This window comes from Mus caroli, unplaced genomic scaffold (assembly GCF_978045245.1).
Source record: "Mus caroli unplaced genomic scaffold, Mus_caroli_1 scaffold_15, whole genome shotgun sequence".
Classification (NCBI taxonomy): domain Eukaryota; kingdom Metazoa; phylum Chordata; class Mammalia; order Rodentia; family Muridae; genus Mus; species Mus caroli.
The window spans coordinates 25,711,650-25,736,863 of NW_028227270.1; the positions used below are offsets into that span (position 1 = coordinate 25,711,650).

At 44.1% G+C, this 25,214-nt stretch overlaps 1 protein-coding gene across 1 annotated transcript in view; it reads left to right on the forward strand.

The window, feature by feature from the left end:
- Window positions 1-25,214, forward strand: part of Iqgap2 (IQ motif containing GTPase activating protein 2) — a 259,461-nt gene that overhangs the window by 231,298 nt on the left and 2,949 nt on the right. Inside the window, exons 29-33 of the mRNA XM_021180833.3 lie at window positions 7,329-7,431; window positions 8,724-8,865; window positions 17,916-18,003; window positions 20,009-20,221; window positions 23,314-23,474. Of these exons, the coding sequence (XP_021036492.1) occupies window positions 7,329-7,431; window positions 8,724-8,865; window positions 17,916-18,003; window positions 20,009-20,221; window positions 23,314-23,474 (707 nt within the window). The remainder of the gene's footprint in view (window positions 1-7,328; window positions 7,432-8,723; window positions 8,866-17,915; window positions 18,004-20,008; window positions 20,222-23,313; window positions 23,475-25,214) is intronic.

The window sequence follows — 25,214 nt, forward strand, 5'->3', positions numbered from 1 at the left end:
CTTGCAGGAAGGAATGCGGACATGCAGAAGTGGCGAGACATTCCCTTTGAGTGTGAGGTTCTTTCTCGCGGGTGGCAGAGAGAAAAATGTTACTGAGTTCATTTCGACTGCTGGGACTTAAAGAGAATAGTCTGCTCCTGTGCTGACCAGAATTGAAAACAGAACAGGTCCTGGGGACAGGGCTGGGGACTGACTTGAAGTGCCTTTGTGCTGGATTGGGAGCAGCTGTTACAGGCCAGTGCGTCACAGCCCCGTCTGTCTGTCGTCTGAGTGAGGAGGCGTCTGTGGCAGACACAGCTCGTCAGCTTCGTGACCTGCCAAGCTCACAGGCTGTGTGCTTGCTCCTGGCTCTCAGTGAAATACAGAGCTTCAACATTTGCTCTTTAAGACAGACTTTTTCAGGAAATGATTTACATTCTCTAATTAACAGGATAAAGGGTAGACACTGGCTACCTATAATAAATCTTCCATTTCAGAGATAGCAGCCAAATCGGCTGACCTGTCTCCAACAAGAACTAGAACATAAATTCACCATCCTGTGGATTTTCTTCTCTAACCCCTCTACAAAAAAAAAAAAAAAGGCACAGTTCAAGCTTCTGCCTTTCTGTCTTTATACCATCTCGCTGTGTCTTTCCTTGAGACTAATCACTTTCAAAAAGTAATGCATAGTTGTTCACTTTAAATTTAAGTATGTCTATCATGAGAAACTAGCATCCCTTGCCATACACAGAAGCTTCAGAAGAAAATAAATGTGATGTGCTTAGTCACCCAGCCCCGTTGGTTGCTCACCTAGTGCACTCTGAGCTCCAGCACTGCATACATGGAATGTAGAGGTACATGTATGTAACCTCGGTACTCAGGGAATTGAGGCAGGAGGATCAGGAGCAGATTAGACTACATACTGAGGTCAAGACCAACCTGCAACACGTGAGACCCTTTCTTTAAGAAAATGCATACAGTGAACCCAAAGGATTGGATGGATTCATTCCTTTGCCTTGAAGCTCTGCATCTCAGGCTGCTGTTCAGTTAAAAATGCAGTCAGCTCCTGGTGTGGTGCTGCATGCCTATAATCCCAGTACTAGCAAGGTGGAGGCAAGAGAACTGCCATGGGTATGAGACTGGTTTACACAGCAAGTACCAGGCTATCACATACTATGAATCAAATCATTTATAGAGGAGGAAGAAGAGATGGGGAGAGGGAGAGAGAAAGAAAGAGAAGAGAAAAAAGCCATTGCCCACACAATTGGCAAGTGTCAGGGAATTGTTAAGAAAATTCAGCATTAAACAACCCTCAGGCTGAGCCACCTTTAATCCCAGAACTCTGGAGGCAGGAGCTGGTGGGTTGCTGTGAGTTCAAGTCCAGCCTGGTCTACATAGTGAGTTCCAGGCCAGCCAAGGATACTCAAAGAAATGCTGTCTCAAAAGTAAATAAGGAAACAGCCTTTCATTAATTCTACAGATTAAGATATTGGATTAAATTGACAAGAGAATGGATAATTAAGATTTATGGTCCAGATATAAGCCCTCAAATTTACTGCTAATGCATTTAATTAGGGGCTAAGCCCATTTAAACTGGAAAAAAAATGTTTTTCATGATGCTGGGATAGCTTCAAATCCACATGCTAAGGAATGAAGCTGGATCCCTTCCTCAAACCCTATCCACAAAGGAAACTCTCTCAAAATGAATCACAGAGTTAAATGCAAAAGTGAAAGGTATAAAATTCTTGGAATAAGATATGAGTAAATGTTCATGGCCCGGGAGGAAGCCGTGAAATGATAGATAAGACGCAAAATACACAGAAGTCAACAGAAAGAAATGAACGTCACCAAAGTTGACAGTTACTGTGAGCAGTGTCATCAAAAAGTTCGCTTTGCAACTAAAAGAGTAAAGCGAACATAATTGCACTGTTCTCTCTGCCATGATTTTGCATCTAAATGCACAGTCCTCTAACTCTAGATGGTGAGAAGAGAAAGGATTCCATTTGGCTTTTCTGTGGGTTGGTTTGTTTTGGGTCTTTCCAGACAGGGTTTCTCTGTGTAGCCCTGGCTGTCCTAGAACTCACTCTGTAGACCAAGCTGGCCTCAGACTCACATAAATCCACCTACTTCTGCCTCCCAAGTGCTGGGGCTAAAGACCCACACCACCATCCCCAACTCAAATGATCCAGTTTTAATATAAGAGCTAGGTATCAAACACCACAGCAAAAAAAAAAAAAAAAAAAAAAAAAAAAAAAGGCAGCCCATGGGATAGGAGAAAGCATTTGCAAGGGATGTGTTTGATAGAAAAATTCCTGCAACTCAACAGCAAGCAGAAGACCTGATGGGAAAATGAGCCAAAGACTGGGGTACACTGTTCATGTATCGGTGGTCCACAACCACATGAACAATTCAACAGCACTAATGATGAGTACATAAAGCCAAATGAGATCCCATCTCTCACCCATTGTGTGGCTGGAGAAAAAAAAAAAACAGAAAAGAAAAAGTGTTGGCAGGGATTGGAGGAGAGCAGAATGCTTGTATACAGTGTTGATGGATATATTGAGCAATGTGGCTGCTATGAAAATTATGGGAGTTCCTTGGAAATAAAATCTACAAGTAGCATGTGACCTACAGTTCTACTTCCAGATCTGGAAGACTGGAAGGCAGGGTTGGAGAAGTCTGTCACACAAGTGGCATCCACACTAGTCACATATCCACCAGTAGGTGAATAAATGAAATGTTTCCCAAGCCAGTTGTGTAGTCACACACTGGTAAGCCCTGTGCTGGGAAGACTGAGGACAGAGGATGGTGTGTTCCGGGCCACCCTGAACTACCCAGTGAAACTCATGTCTTCAAAACCAACACACAAAAAATGACTATTTAGCTTTAGAAAGTCCTTAACATTGGTAATGGCTGCACAGCTGTGAACAGGCTTAGGAGACAGGGTATAGTTTAAATGAGTGGCTTTGATGTTCTATGAATATCTCAGGAAAGACTGGCTTTATGGTTATGATTCACAGTTTAGGAGCTTGAGAGCAGTACCTTTGTCTCCTGACCCCACGGCTGCCAATAACCAAGAAACACTGGTTCGACTTAGTTAGAAATGCAGAGAAAAACAGATGTATTTATTGCTGTCCTGTCTTAAGCCTCCAGCGATCCTACTGAATCTTCAAGAGCAACAGCACTTCCTGTAAGGCCAGGAAGGACACCCAGCCCTTGTCACTCTGTTTCCTGACCAACTATACTAAGGGAGGAGGGGTGGAGGGTGGGGGATGCTGGGAATTAGTTCAGTGGGACCCAAGTTCAGTCCTCAGAACCCGTCTTTTGGTTTGGTTTTAAAGGGGAGTATGGGTTACTGGAGAAATGGCTTAGAGGTTAAGGGCACTTGTTGCTCTTGCAGAAGACAGGAGTCTGATTTCCTGCACCCATGTGGTGGCTGCCAACTATTTGTTTTGTTTTGTTTTGTTTTGTTTTGTTTTGTTTTGTTTTGTTTGTTTTTCAAGATAGGATTTCTCTGTGTAGCCCTGGCTGTCCTGGAACTCACTCTGTAGACCAAGCTGGCCTCAAACTCAGAAATCCACCTGCCTCTGCCTCCCAAGTGCTGAGATTAAAGGTATGCGCCACCACTGCCTGGAAGCTTCCAACTATTTGTAACTCCAGTTCCACGGTTTCTCAGCCAAGGAAATGAGCCAATTCAAGCGAAACTGAGAGTATAAAGGCAGGTTTGTTGAGAGGCCACTCTCAGACAGGTTCACCAATCTTGTAGACAGAAGTCAGTGAAGTCACAAGCCTGGGCTAAAGCAAGGGGGATTATGGGTCTTAGGCTCAGGGTAATGACCTGTGAGCTATGAGTTGGGATGATGCCCATACAAAGTAAAAAGCTGAGCCCCTGGGTGGGCACTCATGGGGGGATAGTGGCAGACTCGGAGACATGGAGAGATGATGTGTTAGCCCAGAATTTTCTTCTTCAGGGTGGGATTTGGAGAACAAGAGCAAATGGGGTTTCTTAGCCTGTCCAGGGGATAAGCAGGGATTTGTGGAGTAAGAAAAAAATGGCGGTGAACTCTATATAGCTCAGCAGGTAGGAGGTCTCCTTGGCTTAACCATAATAGCAAAATTGGGGCTCAAATGCCTAAAGAATCCCACCAGGCTCAAACATGGAGGCTGTAGTTCTCTCAGAATCCACACTCCATCAGCGGTGAGGGTCTTAGAAATTTGGCTAAGTTGAATGCCCAAGTATATTACGGTGGGAGAGCATAGCTGAGCTTTAAATGGTGAGACGCCATATCCCAGGAAGCCAAGATAGTTTAGAAACAAGGACATGGACCTCTGGGCACAGTTCTGGGCACAGTCTGGCCAAAGAAGTGTGGGCTATCCTGAAAGTCCTGAGAGAGGACAGTCCATGCAAGCTGCCTCTCTGCCCATGTCTCAGGCTCCTCCCCAAGTGAAGGCAGGAGAGAGTCAGCATGAATGGGGGCAGTGAAGAAAGCATCCTTTAGGTCCAGGAAGTTGTAGGAACGTTAGAGAGGGGGGTGTAGGGTCTTAACCACAGAGTAGATTGGGATGACCCCTCATTAATGAGGTGGAGGTCCTGAACCAATCGGGAAGCACCAGAGGGCTTACACACAGGGAGAATAGGGTGTTACAAGGTGAGTCAATAGGAATTACTCATCCCTGAGATGGGAGCCAGGTAACAATGGGCTTGAGACCACAGTGGTGGGTCTTTAAAATGGGAAATTGGGGTCTGGAAGAGACCCCAATGCTTAAAGTGAATGAGGACTGGCTGGCAGTGGGTAGTAATTACCACGGTGGAGATATCTCATACCTGGGAGCCAACAGGATCCAGCAGGGTAGGGACAGAGTAGTCTGAGGCAGGGATCTGTGAGTGTCAAGAGAGGTTATGAGGATTAGAGAGACGGTGGCTCCAAACTGCTGAGGCTGTCTCGGCCAAGTAAAGGTACTGGACAGACGGGCATGACCAGAAGAGAATGTGAGAAAAACCATTCTGCAAGAATACAGGGAAGTGGCATAGTCTTGGGTGGAATGGAGGGGGTCCCATCTACCCCCATAACAGAAATTGGTAATGGAACCATGGGCCTCAAGTGGGTAGTCAAGACAGAGAAGGTAGCCCCTGGGTCCACCAGGAAGGTGATGGACTTACCTGCTACCTGGAGCATCACCCTGAACTCTGCAGGGATGAGGAAGTCCCTGAGCCTGGTGCTGTTAGTCCTAAACCAAGTCAAGGAGCTTTAAGGCAGGAAGAGTTTGAGGTGCCTGTGCTGATGGAGCTGGACCGCCATGGCGGGGCACAGAGAATGAGCCCACATTAGGACACTCTGACTTCTGGTAGCTAGGTTGCTGGCAGAATAGGCGTGGCCTGGTGGGCTGCTGAGGGTTGGGGCAGTAGCTGGACCAGTGTCCTTCCTTGCCACATTTAAAACAGGCCCCTGTTGGCAGAGTTGACTTTGGCTGGACCCTGGTGGGATGGGGTCTGGCAAATCTCCCCTGTTCCTTCTGCTGGATCGCCCTTGGCCTCAGGACAGGTGCCAAGGCTTGGACTTGGAGCGACACCTTCTGCTGTAGCTGAGCCTGTCAGGAAGACTTTAAAAGCCATCTGTATTGTGGTCTAGGGACCATCCTCAGCCTCTTTTAGTTTTTTTTCCAAATATCTGAAGATGATTGGTAAATAAAATAGGAAGTCAGGACAGTGGCTCCAGCTGGGGAGACTGGGTCAACGTGGGTGTCTTAGGGTTTTACTGCTATGAACAGACACCGCTTATATGGACAACATTTCATTGAAGCTGGCTTACAGGTTCATCAAAGTGGGAACATGGCAATGTCCAGGCAGGCATGGTACAAGAGGAGCTGAGAGTTCTACCTCTTCATCTGAAGCCTGGATTCCAGGCAGCTAGGGTCAGAGTATTAAAACCCATGCCCACAATGACACACCTACTCCAAAAAGGCCACTCCTAATAGTGCCACTCCTAATAGTGGGCTAAGCATATACAAACCATCACAGAGGGTATATTGGACCGTGGTCTCTTGTAATCTATTTAGAATGCAGCATGATGTTTGTTAGCCTCTGTCTAATTTAGCAGAGCTTGTCAAAGTTGACTTTACTAGAAACCTCTGGGAATGGTCCCCAGAGGAGACAATGGACATGAGGTTTCCCCTTTGGTGGCCATTTTGACCCAGCTGATGATTCCAATTAGGGTCAAAAGGCCTAGGCTGCCCTTAAGCCTTCCTCTTGCTTCCATATCCCTAGTGCTGGGATTGCAGGCTGCACCAGATCACCCATGTAATACAGTGCTTAGGATCCACACTAGGGCTCCGTGCACTCTAGGCGAGCACTCAAGCAAGCTACATCTCCAGCCCTTGCTACAGTTTCTCAATGTGCCACTGGCATTTCCCCGTGAGACAAAAGTTGAAACTATGTCTGTGTCAGTAACTTTAATAACCATCAGAACTATTTTTAATATCTAAGCAGAGCTGAAGAGATGGCTCCGTGGCTAAGAGCATGTGCTGCTCTAGCAGAGGACCCAAGATCAGTTCCCAGCTGCCTGCAGTTCCTCTGGCTTCTGTAAACACTACTCACATGCACAAACCCACACACAGAGACACACAAACACACACAATTAAAAATAAAAATAAAAGTGTTTTATAAATGCTATGTATCTTCAAGCTTATAATAAAATTACCTTTCTCCCTTTCCTCCCTCCAAACCTCAAATACTCCTTGCTCTCTTTCAAATTCATAGCCTCTTCTTTTCCTTTAATTGCTACTGAATGCATGTAATATACATACATGTATATTCCTACATATGACCTACTCAGTCTGTGTAATGTTATTTGTATGATTTGGGGGCTGGCTTGGGTATTGGACAGCATATCTATGTACTCTTCCCTGGGGAAGACTATTTCTCCTGTTCCAAACACTCCTCAGTTGCCCATGATTCTTGGGGTGGGTTGAGGCTTCATGGCTTTCCCCGTCCATTTTGGTGTGTTTACTTGTGCCCTTGTCCAGCTCATGTTTAGACCATCATGGTGGTGATGCTTCATGGGGGTAGCCTCTGGGGTTAACAAATCTCACAGCAAACCCCCTGACCTCTAGCCCTAGAGTGAAGGGAAGCAACCAATAGTCAACCCAGCTAGGATGCTGAGAATCTTGACAGAGAGAGACAGAGAGAGAGAGAGAGAGACAGAGACAGAGACAGAGACAGAGACAGAGGAGAGAGAGGGAAAGGTGAGCAATACTGGGAGAAACACTGAGGCACTAGAGTCGGAAGCCTGTGAGCCTAGGTGGCCGTGGAGACTGACTGCTGCCTTGTGTGTTTGTTGCTCTGTGTCTAGCTCCTGCTGGAACATCAGGATGCCATTGCCACTGAAAAGAGTGACCTGCTGAACGAGCTGCTGGAGTCTCTGGGGGAGGTGCCCACGGTGGAGTCCTTTCTCGGTGAGAATGTATTCCAGTCCTCACTCATTTATTTAAGGGATAATAACTACCATTGTCTTTTTTTTTTCTTTTGGGGGAAAGAAACCTTTCCATGCAACATATGTCAAACATGTTTTCCCCTCCCATGTTGATCCTATAGCCTCTTCACCCCCCACCACCAAACTTTATATTGTTTTTCTATCTTTAAAAAAAAAGAAAGAAAGAAAAGGAAACACACAACCCTCCCACAACACACATGCACGCATGTGCGTGTTCACATGCACACACACACACACAATCAAAAATTAAGATAAACAAGAGACCAATAAGACCAAAAAAAAAAAAAAAAGGATGTCCAAATAAAACAATATTAGACAAAAGTCTAAAAACATATTCTTGACTTCATTTTGTGTTGACCAGCCCTCTGTATGGTATGGTTAATATGCCCACTGAATGAGACTCCATTGAAGGGAACTGATTTCCTTGAAGCAGATGGGAACTAACACAGAGACCCACAAGTAGGCAATATGCAGAGTGAGAGACTTAGAAGCACTCAGGTCTAAATGGGATGTCTCCATCACACCCCTCCCCTCGAGGCTCAGGGATCTATGAAGAAGCAGCAGAAAGATAAGAGAAGAGAAGATATGAACTCACAGAGACTGTGGCAGCACACTCCGGGCCTGCACAGGGTCAAGCCAGACAGGGTCTCAGTACTGAGGGGGAAGTAGACAAGGGCTGCTTCCCCCTACGCATGAAACTATCTGCAGCTGATACACATTCTCCTTTGCCTCACTGACACAGGAAGAACTCATTAGTGCAGGGCCAGGGTGTTGCTCTGTGGGAAAGCGCGTGTTTAACGTGTGCACGGGCCCTGGGTTCAACCCCCAGAACTCCCCTCCTTAAAAGTCTGTAATTTCTTGCATCCTGGGATACAGAACAGTCTGTTCTTGTTGAAGCCCTGGAGACAATGGAAAGGACTTAGATCTGTTTCACAAAGAAGGAAAACATGAAAAGTGAACCCATCCAAATATGACACAGTCCTGGGTTTTCTAACGGGTTCTTTTACTTACGATTTCCTTTTTAAAGTGTGTTCTTTTGTGAATATTTATGCCCCACATTATTTTAAGGTTTTTAATCAAATGCTTTAAAATCCAGTCCAGATGTCCTAGAATATGCAGATTTTATGAGGCCCATAAATCTCCCATCTAATTCCTGAGTCTGCTCTGTTCCTTAGAACCCTTATCTTGTCGTATGAGGCAGTCACCATGGAGTGAGCTGGAAAAATAACATTGTTTTGTTCTTTTTCCTTACAGGGGAAGGAGCAGTTGACCCCAATGACCCTAACAAGGAAAACACATTAAATCAACTCTCCAAAACCGAGATTTCCCTTTCCTTGACAAGCAAGTATGACGTCAAAGATGGCGAGGCCATCGATGGCAGAAGCCTCATGATAAAGTAAGTCTGGGGCTAATGGTCCATGTCTGCAGCAGCATGGCCTGACCCTCAAAGGCTCAAGTGGGGCTGCGTTACTTAGAAGTGGGTCATAATCCACTGAGAAGTATGTGAATATGGAAATACATTGCATGTATCCATCAAACCAGCAGATGATCATTTGGGGGAGGACCTAAATATTAGAATGGTCTATAAAGCCAGCCCAACTTTGTTGTTAGTATAAAACAAGGTTAAAAGGGATACATGTGAGAGACTGGGTTTATGCTCATTCCTTATTAAATTAATCCTGGGCATGCTCAGAAACATTGACTAGTTATGCCCTGCTTCTCTAATATACATCTTATTAGTCGCTTGAGAATTTCATACATGACTTGATTACATTCAATCTCTCACCCCTCTCTTCTCAGATCCATCCCTGTCTTCTCTTCCTCCCCAACTTTGTGTCCTCTTCTCCTTCCCTCCCATCAAGGCCAATTTGTGTTGCCCAAAGATGTGGTCTTCCCCAGGACTGTGATTGGCATCTTAGGGTTACATTCTTCAAACAAAACTGACCCTTCCTCTCCTAGCCACTAACAGTGGCTGACAACTCCCCAGCTAGGGGTGGAACTTCATGCCCAGCTACCCTCTCCATAATGGAGATTTGTCTGGCTAGGGCTTACCCAGGTCTTTGTGCATACTGTGACCACCGCTGTGCATTCATGTGCACCGCTGGCTCGATCCAAAAGACCCTGTGCGCTTGACAGCCATCCATGACATTCAGCTCTTACACTCTTACCCCCTTATTCACGATGATCACTGACTGTCTTAGTTTGGGTTTTATGGCTATGAAGAGACACCACAAACATGGCAACCCTTATAAAAGACAACATTTAATTGGGACTGGCATATAGTTTCAGATGGTAAGGAACATGGCAGCATGCAGGCCAACATGATACTGGAGACAGAACTGACTTTTCCACAGGCCGCAAGGAGAGACTGAGTGTCACACTGGGCATAGCCCAAGCATATAAGAGACCTCAAAGCCTGCCCCCCCCCCCACAGTGACACATTTTCTCCACCAAGGCCACACCTACTCTAACAAGGCCACACCTACTAATAATGTCAATTCCTGTGGCCATGCATTCGTACAAATTCATTCATACACATAGGGACCAAACCTTTTCAAACCACCACACTGAGCCTTTGGTGATAGTAGTTTTGTGTTTCATTTAGTGATGAACATTCTGTAGTGTCTTATTCTCTAAACCTTAGCTGCGGGTCTCTGTGTTGAGCATCATCTACCACAAACAGAAGCACCCCTGGTAAGTGTTGAGAGATGCTTCAATCTGCAGTTAAAATGATAGGTTACTAGAGGCTGTGGTCCAATAACTGTGTCCATTTAGCAGAATGGCTGTAGTAGGTTCTTGCCTAGGACCTAGGACTGTCTAGCCATAGGTTCTTATTCCAACAATGTTACCAAATTCAGGCTCTATCTTGTGGAGTGGACCATAAATCTATTAAACATTGGCTGCTCTCACAATGTTCAGGTCACTACTTCACCACTGAGCATGTCTTGCCAGGCCAGATATTATCAGAGCTCACAGGGCTCACTGAGCACGGACGACCACTTGTGGTAGTGTGCGTGACCCCTTCCAGCACGGAATCCAGTAAGGATGAAGCTTCTAGATCCACACCGTGTTCCATGTGGTTCCGTTGGCAGTAGGGTCTCACTCCTCTTGCCCTCACAGACTTCAATGAAACATTCACATTTAAAAACAAGTAGTGTCTTTCTCATCCCTGTGCCCCATAATTCTCTGGCAGGAAGGGTAGGAAAGAGAGATTTCCCCCCCACACACCAAACACTATAAATGAAAGAAGCACACATCAAAAGCTCATGCTTACCGAACAACACAGTACTCAAGACCTTACATAGACAAATATGCGTATGGGCACATAGAGCAGTCATATGCTGGGATGAGATAGAAACCAAAGGATAGGAAAGGTGCACAGACAAATAGGCATGCATTAATGTAGTGTTAAATAATTTAAATAAATCCCAATGGCACGTTATAGGCTACCCACCCCAATGTTCTGCATTCCCAGATGAAAGACACACATATAAGCCTTTATATTTTGTAATCCCTGAAACAGCTCAATGGTTGGGCCACTTTCTCACCTCCACTTGGCTAATCTACCTCCCACTGATAATCCCGAGTTATTACTTACTAAATCCTATATTCTAATTTAGCTTCCCTGACCAAATAAGGCAGCCCTCTTAGGCTGTTCTTTCCCAGTTCCTTCACGTGGCAGCCATGACTCTGTCCTACTCTCTCCTCAAGCATGGTGACTCTCCTCTGCTTCTCCTTCTCCAGGCCTGGCAGATCTCATTCTCCTTCTCCTCTGTCCCTTGTCCAGGAATCCTCAAAGTCCTGCCTCTGTCTGCCCTGCCCCACCATTGGCTGCCGGCAACTTTATCTACCAGTCAGAACCACCTGGGGGGGGGGGAGGGTCCCTCAAGTGTCTTGCATGCGGGACATGTAGACTCTTGTGCAAACAGGTTTTTTTTTGGGGGGGACCCCAAATTAACATAAGAATACAAGCAACATTAAGCCAAACCCACTACACATTAATATGACATTACACACACACATCCTGAGTTCTGTGTCCCAACTGCTGACATTTGCATTTGAGACAAAAGCCCAGCTAATATGGCTGAGAAAGCATTCTGTCTCTCTTGATTTTTACCAGACACTCAACTAGTCGTGTAACTGCCACAAGCATCTTAGGTATGCCGTGTTGGGATCTGTGTTGCTTTGGTGACATCTGTTTCTTTTGTTGTCAAATCATGGAAGGCATGATTCATTCACCTGAGAACCCCACGGGTGGCCTGGGTCTGGGCTCAGCAGTCATGAGGCCAGCGCCACCTCTGCCTTCCAAGGCTTGAGGCTGGCAGTGGGGAGCCCAGTGCAGCCCCAGGGCACAGGCTCAGCTGTAAGACAGGACCATGTCGTGCTGAACTTCTGACAGCTCAGGACAGACCGGAGGAAGAAGTATCCACCCTTCTGCCTCTAAGAAACGGTCAATTATCCAGATAACTGGAAAGACAGATGGTGAGGTTCTGCCATGCAAATGAAATCAGACCAACTCTCTCCCACAAGCTCATACACTTTGTCCTTATAAGTACCGGGAAGAAATTTCCTCTTAATTGGTTCTGTCTGTTGTTGGAATGCCATCTTCTCAGTGCTGTCAACTGTAAGGTCTACACTGATGACTAGGAATCATGGTTCCTAGGGGCATCTAAAGTATGAAATCATTGTGAATAGCGCATGCATGTTCACTGATTGGAGACAGGCGTCACCACAGTTCAGCACATTCTTGGAATTCACATTTTACAAACAAACCCGTAAAAGCGAGGCATGTTTAGAAAGGGACGGGGCTGGGAAGTGCTGCTGCCTTTCCTGCCCTGGGCCCAGGCTGCAGACTCAGCTCCCCAGCACATCTGCCAGCTTATAGTACCTCCTTCCATGGTCATGCTATATGGAGCTGGCCAGAGATTTTAAGACACATATAACTTAAAACATATTACTCTAATCCTTTAAAAGTGCACACTGTTTAGGACATTCACAATATAATACAACCATCGACACTGTCGATTTTCAGAATCCATGTTTTTAGTTTGCTCAAGTCTGACCCTTTGCCCTTAGCTCCTACAACCACTAGTGTGCTATCTCTACGAATTTACCTACTCTAGGAAGTTTGTAGAGAGGGATTATATAACATATGCTCCTCTGTGCCTGGTTTCCCTTACCTGTGTAATGTTTTAAAGGTGTCCTGTTATTTTATTCCTTTTTACAGCTGAATAATACTTCATCTGTTCACAGACATTTGAGTTGTTTCCACCTCTCAGATATTGTGACTCCGTGTTATTATATGTACATCCGGGACAAGTTTTTATTTAAACACCACGTTTCGTTTCTTTTGGTTGCATACCTGGGCATAAAGTTGCTGGTTCAGATGGGAATCCTGTGTGTAGTTTTTGGCAGCCCACCAAAATGTTTCCCACAGTGGTCACGCCATGTCATATTCTCCACAAACTACAAGGGTTTTCTAAATTTTACTCTATGTTATTCTCACCTCCCCTTTCCTTCTTCCACGACTGAGCACAGCAGTGGGTGTGGCGGAGGATTTCGCTGGGGCTTGCATCTGTGATTCCCCATTCATGAGTGATGCTGACCTTCTTCTCATGTGCTTAGTGAGCAGTTGCATGTCACCTAAGGGCTCAGTGACTGTACCCCTAGCATCCATAGGGCCCTTGGTCCCAGTACTGGAAACAACTAGTACTTTACCTAGTTTTATTTTATTTTATTTTATTTTTTAAAGATTTTATTTATTATATGTAAGCACACTGTAGCTGTCTTTAGATCTCCTTACGGATGGTTGTGCGCCACCATGCGGTTGCTGGGATTTGAACTCAGGACCTCTGGAAGAGCAGGCAGTGCTCTTACCTGCTGAGCCATCTCGCCAGCCCTTTACCTAGTTTTAAATGAAGTAGTTGTTATCCCTGGGTTGAAAGTGTCCTTTATATATTCATATTAGCAGATCTGTGATTTGCATATGTTTTGCGTCTTATAGCTATATATGATTTTGTATAGGAAAGGACATTGGGACTGAAGAGATGGCTCAGCAGTTAAGAATACTTGTTGCTCTTGCAGAGGAATTGTGTTTGATTCACAGTGCCCACACAGAAACTCTCACAACCATCTGTAATCTCAGGGGCCTTGTGCCCTCCTTCAAACTCCAAAGACATACATGTGTTGCATAGACATACATGCAGGCAAAACCCTTATACACACAAAATTATAAAATAACTAAAATAGAAAAGGACATTAATAAGAAAGAAAAAATCGACTAAAGAAGAGAGTGATAGAGGAAGGGGAGAAAGGAAGAGAGGAACGGAGGGAGAACTGTGCATGTGTGTGTGTGTGTGTGTGCGCGCGTGCGTGCATGCGTACATGCATGCATGTGTGCATCTTACAGTACTCTCAGGGACCTCATGAGGATGGAGGCTACCATCAGAATTTCACGGACAAGAACAGTAAGGGCAAGATGGATGGAAACTGATGGAAACTTTTCCCTGGGCACCACGCCAATTGGAATCAAGATTTAAATCCAGATAATTTTAAGTCCTCCAGAGCCTATGCTCTTAATCACAGAGTTTTGCAATCCCTAAGGGCACAGGGCCTCGGAAGCCCTAGAAAATAATGAAAACTATTGCAGGGCAGTGACACCATCACATCTCTAAATTATAAAGAATTATACAGCTGTAAATCTCAACCACTATAGCCTACACTTCCTCTTAAAATATGTGACCTTATAACTTTATTCAGCTCTCTTTTTCACAGAACTATGTGTTGACCTTGAGCCAGTATTTGTGGTTTCCAATCCTACTTAGCTTGATATCGCTCACACTGTCATCTCTTAAGAATTTTCTCCTTCCCTGTGATTCAGCTTAAATAGCCATTATCCTACCAGAGACATTCCCTCACCTTCAGTTTACCCCAGCCAACATGCTCAGTGGCCCAAGTGATGTTTGAGGACCACTGCCAACACTGATATTACTGATATTACTGACATTTTAAACACTACCAAGTATTTTGGAACTTCCACAAGCACCGCTGCCTTGTCAACCTTGGGCACACGGTAAAGCAGAAAGCCGGAGCCATGCGTGGACAGGCCAGCCCTAGGAGCCTTTACCCAGCCCTGCTCTGTGCTCTTGTCCACAAGCCGAGTTCTGATGAGTAAACTCCCCGGTGGATTTCATTCTTCTTCAGTAATTCCTTCCCAGAGTCGGAGGCCTCTCTGTGTTTCGATGAGCCTGTCTTACAGATGGTTGAATACTCTACAGGCTGGTATACAACATGTCGGCTAGGCACAGCTAGAAAGTTACGTTTGCCCTGGGTGAGGAGGGCACTTTCAGAATGTCATTGACAACAGTGACCCAAACTGGGAACTCTCTATAGATGTTATTCTGCAAAGGTTTAGAGACCTTAAAGACCTCAGGGGCTTTTATCTTGGAAAGGTGCTAGAAGAGGGGACGGTGCCTTGGGCTGTGACTCAGTTGTAGAGAATGTGCTTAGTTTGTTTATGTTTCATCCACAGCACAAACAGGAGGTAGGGATGGTAGGAGGCACAGGTAACTCCCACAGGAGGATAAGGCGCTGTGGATGATGCAGGCCGGCAGCTTGCTTTGGCTTCTGCAATGCTAGATCCCCAAGTGTGATGATGATGCTTGTCTACCCATTAGGCCTCGGAGCTCTCTGTTGCTCCATCTGTGTTTCAGACAGTGGGCTGTCTTCCAGCAGCCTCTTTGTGCTGAGGTCCTATGACTAACTAGATCTTTAGACGACTAGCTTCCAGTTGGGGAATGGAATGTTTGGCTATTGCATTTTCAAAAAAAAAAAAAAAATTTTTTTTTTAGTAGGATCCACACATAGAACCTTAAATGTTCTAAAAGCCACATTCTAGAAAGAATCATGTGAAATCATTTCTCATCTTTCCATTTTTTCCAGTGTTTATTTACACATCTAAAAAGATGACACATGATGAGTGTTCCTATTTATAGAATGTAGTGTGACATTTCGATACATGGGTGCCATATGCAGTGGTCAGATCAGGGTCACTGACAGGTCTGTCACCACTCTCATATGCCAGTGATTTTTTTTTTTTTGGTTGGGAGCAGAATTGTTTAGTAATTATGTTCTATTTAACTCAATGTATTAAAAAACATTTTCATTTCTTATAGAAATGAATGGAAGAGATTGTTAAGGAGGCGTTGTGCATCTGTGCTAAGTCTTTAGCTTAGAATGTGTGTCCTGCACTCACATCTGTCCGTCTGGTCCAGCCAGGTTTCAGGGGCTCAGTGGGACGTGATGGTCAGCAGCTGCCATCTTGTGCAACATAGTTCCCATGGTTACAGGTGTGCTCCTCACCATCTGTCAGACCGCAACACAAAGGGCTGTTTACATGACGTCTTTCTGTCAAATTGTTTCCCTTTTAAAAATTAAAACAAAACAAAACAAAACAAAACAAAAACCCTATAAGGATTACATAATTTGCACTGACCCACGCAGCTCATTAATCACAAACAGGAACTGTGAGGGGGTGGGGTGCAGGGAGCTCCAGGTGGCCTTGGATCTGCCCGATCTGCCTGTCCACAATGCCCTGTGCCCTTGAGCACATAGTAGGGAGGGGAAGTTGAGATCCCTGCACTTGAAGCAGGTGCCGGCTTAGATATAGACCGTGAAGGTAGAACTTTGACAATGAATTCCACAGGCCTGACGTCATCTAAGAATTCCAAGAACAAAAAACAAAATTATTTGTGCAATTTGTCCTTCAGCAACTCGTGAGCAAATAGTTTTCAGTTGCGATGGAAGCTGATATAAATGATGTCACATAATTGTTAATTAGCAGAACGTAGCTGCTAGAACGTTGTTTCAAATAAGAATCACTCAGGGTCGACGGTTTTTTAAAGTCATTCAAAGGTTTTGTTTTCAGCTCAGTGTTTCTGCCTGAAAGCCAGGCATGGGGGAGCGTGCCTGTAATACAAACATTTAGGATCACAAATTTGAGGCCAGCCTGGGCTAGATGCTAAATCTCTGTCTAATTCATTCCTGATGATGATTAGAGGGAGCTGGGGTGTGTGTGTGGGAAGGGACGTGCAGCTTCCTGAGGCCTGGCCACCTCAGGAACACTGCCATCTCCCACGGGGCTATAATTAGCTGTGTACCCACATTTGACTCTCTGGAGTCTTTAGTTGTGCATTCTCAGACAGCCTGAAAATCCCTAGCAGGCAAGGGTCACTGGGGCTAGAGGAAATGGCTCTGCAGAGACCCTGGAGAAGGGAGAAGAGGAAGCTGTGTCTGTCACGCACACTCACTCTTCTCGTGAAGATGTGGCATAAATAGGAAATGGGAAAGGCCACATTTGCAAATGACTTACTGGATCTTCTCTCATTTTTAAAATCTCACATTTGGGGTTAACCAGGACTGATTCAGGAGAAAGCCACCCTTGTGGCTTCAGAATATGACTTATTTTCATTTCCACTTTCATGCTGCATGGACAGTTCCTGCTGTGGTTAAGGAAGAAAGTTATTGTCTTTGACAGCACTGAAATTCAGTAGAGGACCAGGGCTGTGATAAGAGCAAGCAGCAGCTCTGACCTGTGTGTAGCTCACCAACTACTGTTGATGTTTCTGTCTTCTGGGAGATGAGAGCCTTTTTCAAACAAAACACTTCCCACCATGGCTAACAGTGATCAAATGAGAACGTTGGCCCTTTTGAGTTTTTGTCTTGTTGCTGTGTGGCTTCCGTAGTATGAAGGTTTGAATTTAGGGCCTCACACTTGTTCTACAGAGATACATCCCCAGCCCCCACCTTCGATGTAATTACATAAGCCAACCCCTAATTAAAAGGGACAGCCAGTTGCTAAAGAGCACCTATGGAAGAATGAATGGTTCAGCACTTCCAGGGTGGTTTGTCAGCCCTGAACTTGTCTAGAACAGCTCTCCTGTTCTCGGTTCCATGCAGGCACACAAGTGCAGGCGTGCGCGGACACACACACACACACACACACACACACACACACACACACACGGCTCTATCTGCCAATCTTCTATGTCCCTTTGCTGGGCTCACCAAAAGCCTGAAGCTCACAGGTGACTTCTGCTTCCACTGGCCTTCACACTGGCTTATACCTTTCTCGATGAAGCAAACGAGGCAGTTTAGATATGATGTATCCATAGGCTCAGAAGTCAGTTAGGCAGGCCTTCCTATGTCCTTTCCAGCAGCAGGAATCTTATGACATAGTTGTGTGCAGTCCTGAGAGACTAATATCACTGTCTTAAGCATCTAAAGCCCAGACGCTGCTTATCTGGCATCTGCAGGCTCTTAGGCGTTTTGCGCAAGAACACTTTAGGGAATCACAGAAGCGGCTTAATGTATTCCTATGAGAGAACCAGAGTTTTATGTATCTTAACTGCTGTCTGAACATCGGTCTCTTTTTTCTCCTTTGTTAAGGACCAAAAAGCTGATCATTGATGTGACCCGGAACCAGCCAGGGAGCACGCTGACTGAAATCTTAGAGACCCCAGCAACTGAGCAGCAGGTGACTGGTGTTCACATGGACAATAATAAGTTAATAGATAGATGGCAGATGGTCTTAGTGTCCACACCAAATATTCACTGTCACATAGAAACATACATGTCTGAAGTCCCTTAGTGTAGACGATGGACTTCATATCTGAAGCCCACATGGAATATCAGTAGGAGAGAAGTGGAAGATGCTTTCTCAAATGTGTACTGGGTGTTATTTTTTTTTCTACAGTAGGAATCCAGTTCTGTACGTGCAGAGTCTCTGGATATGAACCATAAGCTTTGTCATGCAGTAGATGACTGGATACATCAGTGAAGAAACCATGCTGTTGGATAGGATGTCAAAATCCTTGTTGTATATCTGCTAACTTAGAAGAGAGAAGATCTCTCACATAAAAAACATGCATCCAAAGTGAGAGTCTGAGGCCATGGTGTCCTGGTGCCTTTACATGGCTACACACAACTCAGGTTTCAGGACAGTCTGAGATTAAACATTTTACTAACATCTTTTAGGATGCATCATTAAACTGGACATTGTGGCATAGTGCCATTAATCCCTATATCTGGGAAGCAGAGACAGACAATTTCTGTGGTCTGAGGCTAGCCTGCTCTATATAATGAGTTCCGGGATAGCCAGAGCTACATTAATTAGGTGCCTGTAATACCAGCACTGGACAGAAGGCTCAGGAGGCCAAGGCCAGGCTGGGCTGACTCAACAACAACAAAAGAAAAAAATTACTCAGTTCATTCTGAAATAAATCAATTAATCCCTGTGTTATTATTTTAGTGCCAGTAACTGCCACTTCCTAATCAATTTAACAGAATTGTCTAATTACTTCTTAATGGGTTGTGCTCATAAATTTCCTGTCCTTCTTAATGTAATGGGTTGCCAAGAAATCATTCTGTCTGCAGATTTAATTTTTTTTAAAAATCAAAACTTCAAGCCATCTTATGTATGAAAATGTGTGGATGTTTTTAAGCAATCTGGATATATAAATATACTGATTTAAGATAAAAGGGTTTGGTTTTGTTTTTAGCTCTAATTGTTTCAATATTTCCCAGATGTAGCATGAGTTAGTGACAAAGACCGTTCACAGATACCTGGACACATACACCTTCATGTCTCCTAGCTTGTGACTGTGTCCACTTAGAAATCTTTCTGGGCCTTAGCTGCCTTACCTGTAAAGTAATCTCTCATTCACAGAGAAGACTAAATGAAACAGAGGCTAAGCAAGAGCATGCTAAACGGATGCAGTGGTGCCTGACACAGATTAAGTATATTGTACTAAGTATATTGCTGTTTCCTGCTGACCCAGTAAGCCATTTCTGTTCCCCAAAGCCCTATTGCTCTATAACAGTTGTATCATAGAATTGATCTGAGGTGTCGGTTGCTGTGCAGTGAAATAGAACACCACCTGTCTCCTTGTATTACTGTCTTCTTGGACAGACTGGCTGGCTAGCGTTCATTTGTGTCCACACCATGCGCTTAGGAACTGTCATCTGCAGGAATATTTTTACTCAGTGGTTCAGAGGCACTCTGCTGAGTTTACTGGGAGAGAGGGATTCTGGGATGAGAAAGAAGCGCTCTGGCAGCCTTGCTGCTAAATGGCTTATGAATCTCTGTTAGAGAGGCTGGTTTGTGCGAACTCAGTGGACTCTCAGAGCCAGCCCCATGATAGTACAAAATGTACTTTTAATTTTCTCAACTGGGCTACCCAGAAATTCTTCATCCAGGGAATTACAAAATAATGATTATACTAAGGCAAGAAAACAGCTCCTTTGAACTTTGGCCAAATTAGGTCCAGTATTACATCTTGTTTAATTTTGTTTTTTTGCTGTTTGTGTTTGTTTGTTTGTTTGTTGCTTATTTTTGTTTGTTTTTTTTTATTGGAAATGGTTTTTCTTTCAGAGTTTCCTTCAAAACCATGAAGAGCACATCAAAGTGCCAATCTTTAGACTTCATATTTGTGACATGGAGGGATGAGAAGAAAAGTGACATGTTGATATTCTCTCTTTAGGAACTAGAGCACGCCAAAGACATGGAGAGCCGTGCCATCGTAGACTCCAGGACCCCGGAGGATGGGAAGCAGAGCCAAGCGGTGATAGAAGATGCATGCCTGCCCCTCGAGCAAAAGAAGAGGAAAATTCAGAGGAATCTGCGGACGCTGGAGCAGACTGGACACGTGTCCTCCAAAAACAAGTACCAAGACATTCTCAACGAGATTGCCAAGGTGTCTGGGAATATCTTTCTTTTCCACCTAGACCTTTGTTGGCACATGTGGGGCATTCTGGGAGATGACATGGGGACTCATGTGAACATACGGGGTTCCTGTTTTCCTTAGTGTTCAGAATTTTTAAAGGTTTCAAGGGTTTGTGGCTTCTATAAGGAATTGATACAGCTCCCCCAGGCCAGGAGGAGAGTTCAAACACACCAGGGTGACCACTCTGGGGGTGTGACAAGCAGTGTTGGTATAACTTTAAGCCACGGGCTACTTGTTTTTTTGTTGTTTTTTTTGTTGTTGTTGTTGTTGTTTTTTTTTTTTTTTTGCTTGCTTGCTTGCTTGCTTGCTTGCTTTTTTTATGACATTGGGAAATACTGTTTTCCTCACTGTTACCTGTCATAAAGTCTTGATTGCTCTTCAGAGCTGCCATTGAGATGGTAACTCTATGTCCCTGGAAATTTGCTTTGAAGCAGTTGAGCCTTACCCCAGCTCAGACTCAAAGGTTTGTTTCTGTTTCTCATGGCACGGGTTTTGTTTTGTTTTTTCACTTGAGAGTTTCCTGGGAAAGTAATCTCAACTTTGTGCAAGGAAGCAGGAGGTGGTTGAGATCTGTTTGCTGAGGATAAGGAAGGACATATTTGGGTAAAAATGATGTTTCATTCTTTTGACTCAAATGCACACATTCATGTGGGTCTGAGCTTAAAGGCAGTTAAGTGATTAGAGGGGCACCCTCTCTGTCATCCCCTGGAGGGGATGGTCACTTTAGCAAGAAGGGATATTTCTCCTGCCCTGAGTAATGGAAAGAAGCCACCCTTTCTTTTCAAAGTTGGGTGGAGAATAGTTCTCTTTGAGCATAATGTTTGACGTTTGAGGAGTCTCTGTTTAGTAGTGAAGTTTTCTTTCAGTAGGTGTTTGGGAATCTGCCTCGGAGTTCCTGAAACAGTTGGTTTTAATCTGTTCACTAAGGAAGCGTAGTGGGAAACAGACACCATTCTCAAGGGAAATGTTCTCATAGTTTACTGGATTCTTTTAAATTTTATTTAAAGAGAGCATGAGTGTGTGTGTGTGTGTGTGTATGTGTGAGTCTGAGTGTCAGCACATATGTACCGCAGTGTATGTGTGGAGGGAGGTCATAGGACAACCTTTGTGAGTTCTCAACGCCTACCTTTTAGAGGCAGAGTTTCTCTTGTCTGCTGCGCAGAGTCCTCCCGGCTAGCTGGCCCACGAGCTTCCAGCCAACTCTGGTTCCCAGCTCCCATCTCACAGAAGGAACACTGCAATAACAGCTGTATGCTGCCACATCTGAGTTTTTATATGGGTTCTGGGCCTCAAACACACGTCACTGGGCTTGCGTGGCAAATGCTTTTACCTACTGAGAACTCTCCAGCCCTTACTAAATGACGTCTTAAACCTAGATCTGCAAGTTTAGTTTTAATGCAACTCTCATAATCTATGAGCCGGAAGACAAAAAACTGTATTCTATTTAAATCTTCTTGCTATCTGAAGGGAACTGGGTTTAGGATTCCAGCTGATAACATGGATGCTCGAATCTCTCATATGAAATGTGGAACGTTTACATTTGAGCTATTCACATCCTCCCACTCATGTTTTACTAAAAAGTAAAATGAAATGTGTCTCACCATGTTGCCAAGACTGACTCACCCCTGGGCTCAAGCCATCTTCCTGGCTCAGCCTCTGAAGTGGCTGGGACCAACAGTGTGTGCCATCATAATGGCATGCATATGTGTGTGTGTGTGTGTATGTGTATATATATATATATATATATATATATATATATATATATATATGTGTGTGTGTGTGTGTATGTGTGTATATATATATATATATATATATATATATTCCAAATATAATCTAAGTGCTGTGTAAATATGTGCTACTCTATATTGCCCAGGGAGTGATAAAAGGCTAAATATGCTCATTACAAAGACAGTTTTCTTTTTTTCCTCTGTCTTTTTAGTTCTTAGTGGTTCAAATTCAGTGTGGAGCTGTAGAAATGGAATCTTATGTCAATTGTAAGTTTTCAGTTTTCAATCTTCCTCAAGTCATGAGAGCCATCGCTAAAGGGAGATACAATGTAAACATAAACTTTTGGGGCTTAAAATATTCTTCAAAGAGGAAAATTCAAAGCAGTCTGAAGAAATCCCATCTCTCCAGCTAATGTTTTCTTTGTATTCCCTTTTCCATTACCAACTTGGTGATGGAGTCTCCTGTCTTCCCAGTTGCTCTCTAGCTCTTCATCTCCTCCAGGAACACTTTGAACTTCTGAACTGCTTGCCTCAGCCTCCCGAGTGCTGGGGTGACAGGTGTGCACCATCATGCCTAATTTGTCGGACCCAGGGCTTCATGCATGCTGTTAAGCAAGCACTCTACCAACTGAACTACATCCCAGCCTTTTGTGCCTTTCTAAAAGCTTTTTTTTTCTTAAACTATTTGGTGATTCCCAATTTAGTGGGGGAGGATGTCTGTAAAATGTGTGTTTATATGTATCTGTGAAGTGTGTGTGTGTGTGTGTCTATACTCTTCTCTGAGTAGGTTGATGAAATCCAGAGGTTAACACTGGGTGCCATTCTTCATAGCTTGCTACCTTAGTTTTGAGACAAGTCTCTCCGGAACCTGAATTTCACAGCACATTCAGCTAGCTAACTAGCTAGCCAATGACCTCCCCCACCCCCTACAGGTCTCCTTGTCCCTGCCCCCCAGCTCTGGGGCTACTCATAGGCACCACCATGCCAGGCTTTTATGTGAATATTAGGGATCTGAACTCAAGTCCCTGGGAAAGCACTTTACTGACTGACCCATCTCCCCAGCCCACTTCCCTCACTGAGGGGGGTGGAAATAAACTTTAGTAACCCTCTTAAAATACAAATTGGACGTTTTCCAGTTCTGAGGCAGAAAGTGATAACAATGTGTTGTGTTGTGTTAATATATATGATGAGGTAGGTGCCTGAGATAAACCATAATCAGCAGTTATACACTGGCCTGCTGCCTGCTTTTTCTTCTTCTAAAGTATCAGTCGTTAGAAGAAGCAAGAAGCAGGCTTGCTTCAGCCCATCATTATAAAGCCTTTTTACCTGTTTCAGGATATTCGAAATCAAAGAATCCACCGCAAGCTTCGAAAAGCTGAGCTGTCAAAACTTCAGCAAACCCTGAACGCACTTAATAAGAAGGCAGCGTTTTATGAAGATCAAATTAATTATTACGACACCTACATCAAGACCTGTGTAGACAACCTGAAAAGAAAGTGAGTTCAGATCCCCTTGGTGTCCGTTCTCAGGGCTGTGCTTTGTTTGGGGAGACTACGGTACTGGTGGTGGCCTGGGTTGGTTTGGAACTGTTCTAGTCTGCTTTCGATTTGCTGATAAAGACCATGACCAAAGCAGCTGGGGAGGAAAGGGTTTTATTGGCTTGCATATCCTCATCACAGTCCATCAGTGAGGGGACTCAAGTAGAAACTTGGAGGCAGGAACTGAAGCAGAGAACACAGAAGAGTGCAGCTCACTGGCTTGCTCCTCATGGTTTGCTCAGCTTGCTTTCTTATAGAACCCAGGGCCACCAGCCTAGGGATGGCGCCACCCACAGTGGGCTTACCCCCACCACACCACCCCCATCCCACCCCTGCCATTGATTACTAATTAAGAAAATGTCCTACAGGCTTGCCTACTGCTGATCTTATGGAGGTGTTTTCTCAATTGAGGTTTTCCTAGATTGGCTTCAAAGTGACTTTAAGGTCTCAAATGACTTTAGATGAGTCAACTTAACATAAAACTATCCAGCACCTATGTGTTTACTTGACTTGAGATTGTTTATGATGAACAGGATTTTGTTTACCTGATGGTGTTAGACAAGTCAGGTATTTACTAATTGCACAAAACAACTTAATGATCTAAACTTTAATGATTTAGAAGTCCATGTTGATTTGTTTGTTTGTTTTGTTTTTGTTTTTGTTTTTCGAGACAGGGCTTCTCTGTATAGCCCTGGCTGTCCTGGAACTCACTTTGTAGACTAGGCTGGCCTCGAACTCAGAAATCTACTTGCCTCTGCCTCCAAGGCGTGCACCACCCCGCCCGGCCATGTTGATGTTTTTTAAAGTCAATCCTGACACAATAGACCAAATTTTGGCGGCTCTCTCTCATATCCATTAGTACACAAATTATAATTTTTTTATATACAATATAATGACTCTCAGTGACAACTCTTTGTTGATAATTATTCTTATCACTAGACTGGGTCAATGCTGATTAAAGTTTAATTACCCATTTCAGTGTGTGATACAATGTTTCCAGATAACCTTCGTCTGCATAAAGAGCAGTAGGAAATGATACTCTGTAGGAAAATCGATAGTATTACTCACAGGAAGTCTGAAGAAAAGAGATAGTCTCCTCATCTACCAGCTCGGCCCCAGTCTTCATTCATTTGCTTGTAGACTGTGCAAGTCTTTTTTTTTTTTTTTTTTTTTTTTTTAACACTCTACCCAAGAAGAAATCAATCAAGCAAACTTTCAGTCAAAAATAATCCCTAGTGGTCTGGCTTCACAGGGCATTACAGCAACTTTAAGATATGAACTCTGAGTCCTAATGTGGGTTCTGAGTCTCTCATAGTTTGTGATCTTGATTTTCTCCTATTTAACTCGGGATTGAGAATGCCATCTTCTCTGGTGTGGCTCTGAAAAGCTAAATGAAAATAACTTATAGCAAAGGAATGCGTTGATTTCAAAGCACCATGGAAACTGCTCATTTTGGAAAATACAAACTGATAGGTTTAAAGTATATATTTGGAGCATAATATGTATAAAGCATATTTTGGAACAGGGCTAAATTAGTTGTATTAATACCTTCACTTTGGAACAGCAAGTTCATGTAGTTCCTCCAGGGCTACCTACAGTGACTATTAAGACAGACACTTAGTTCGGTATGCCTGAGAACACAGCATACTTTTTATTTTAAATACCAACTTCAGTCACTTAGGAAATCCAGTTGGACAG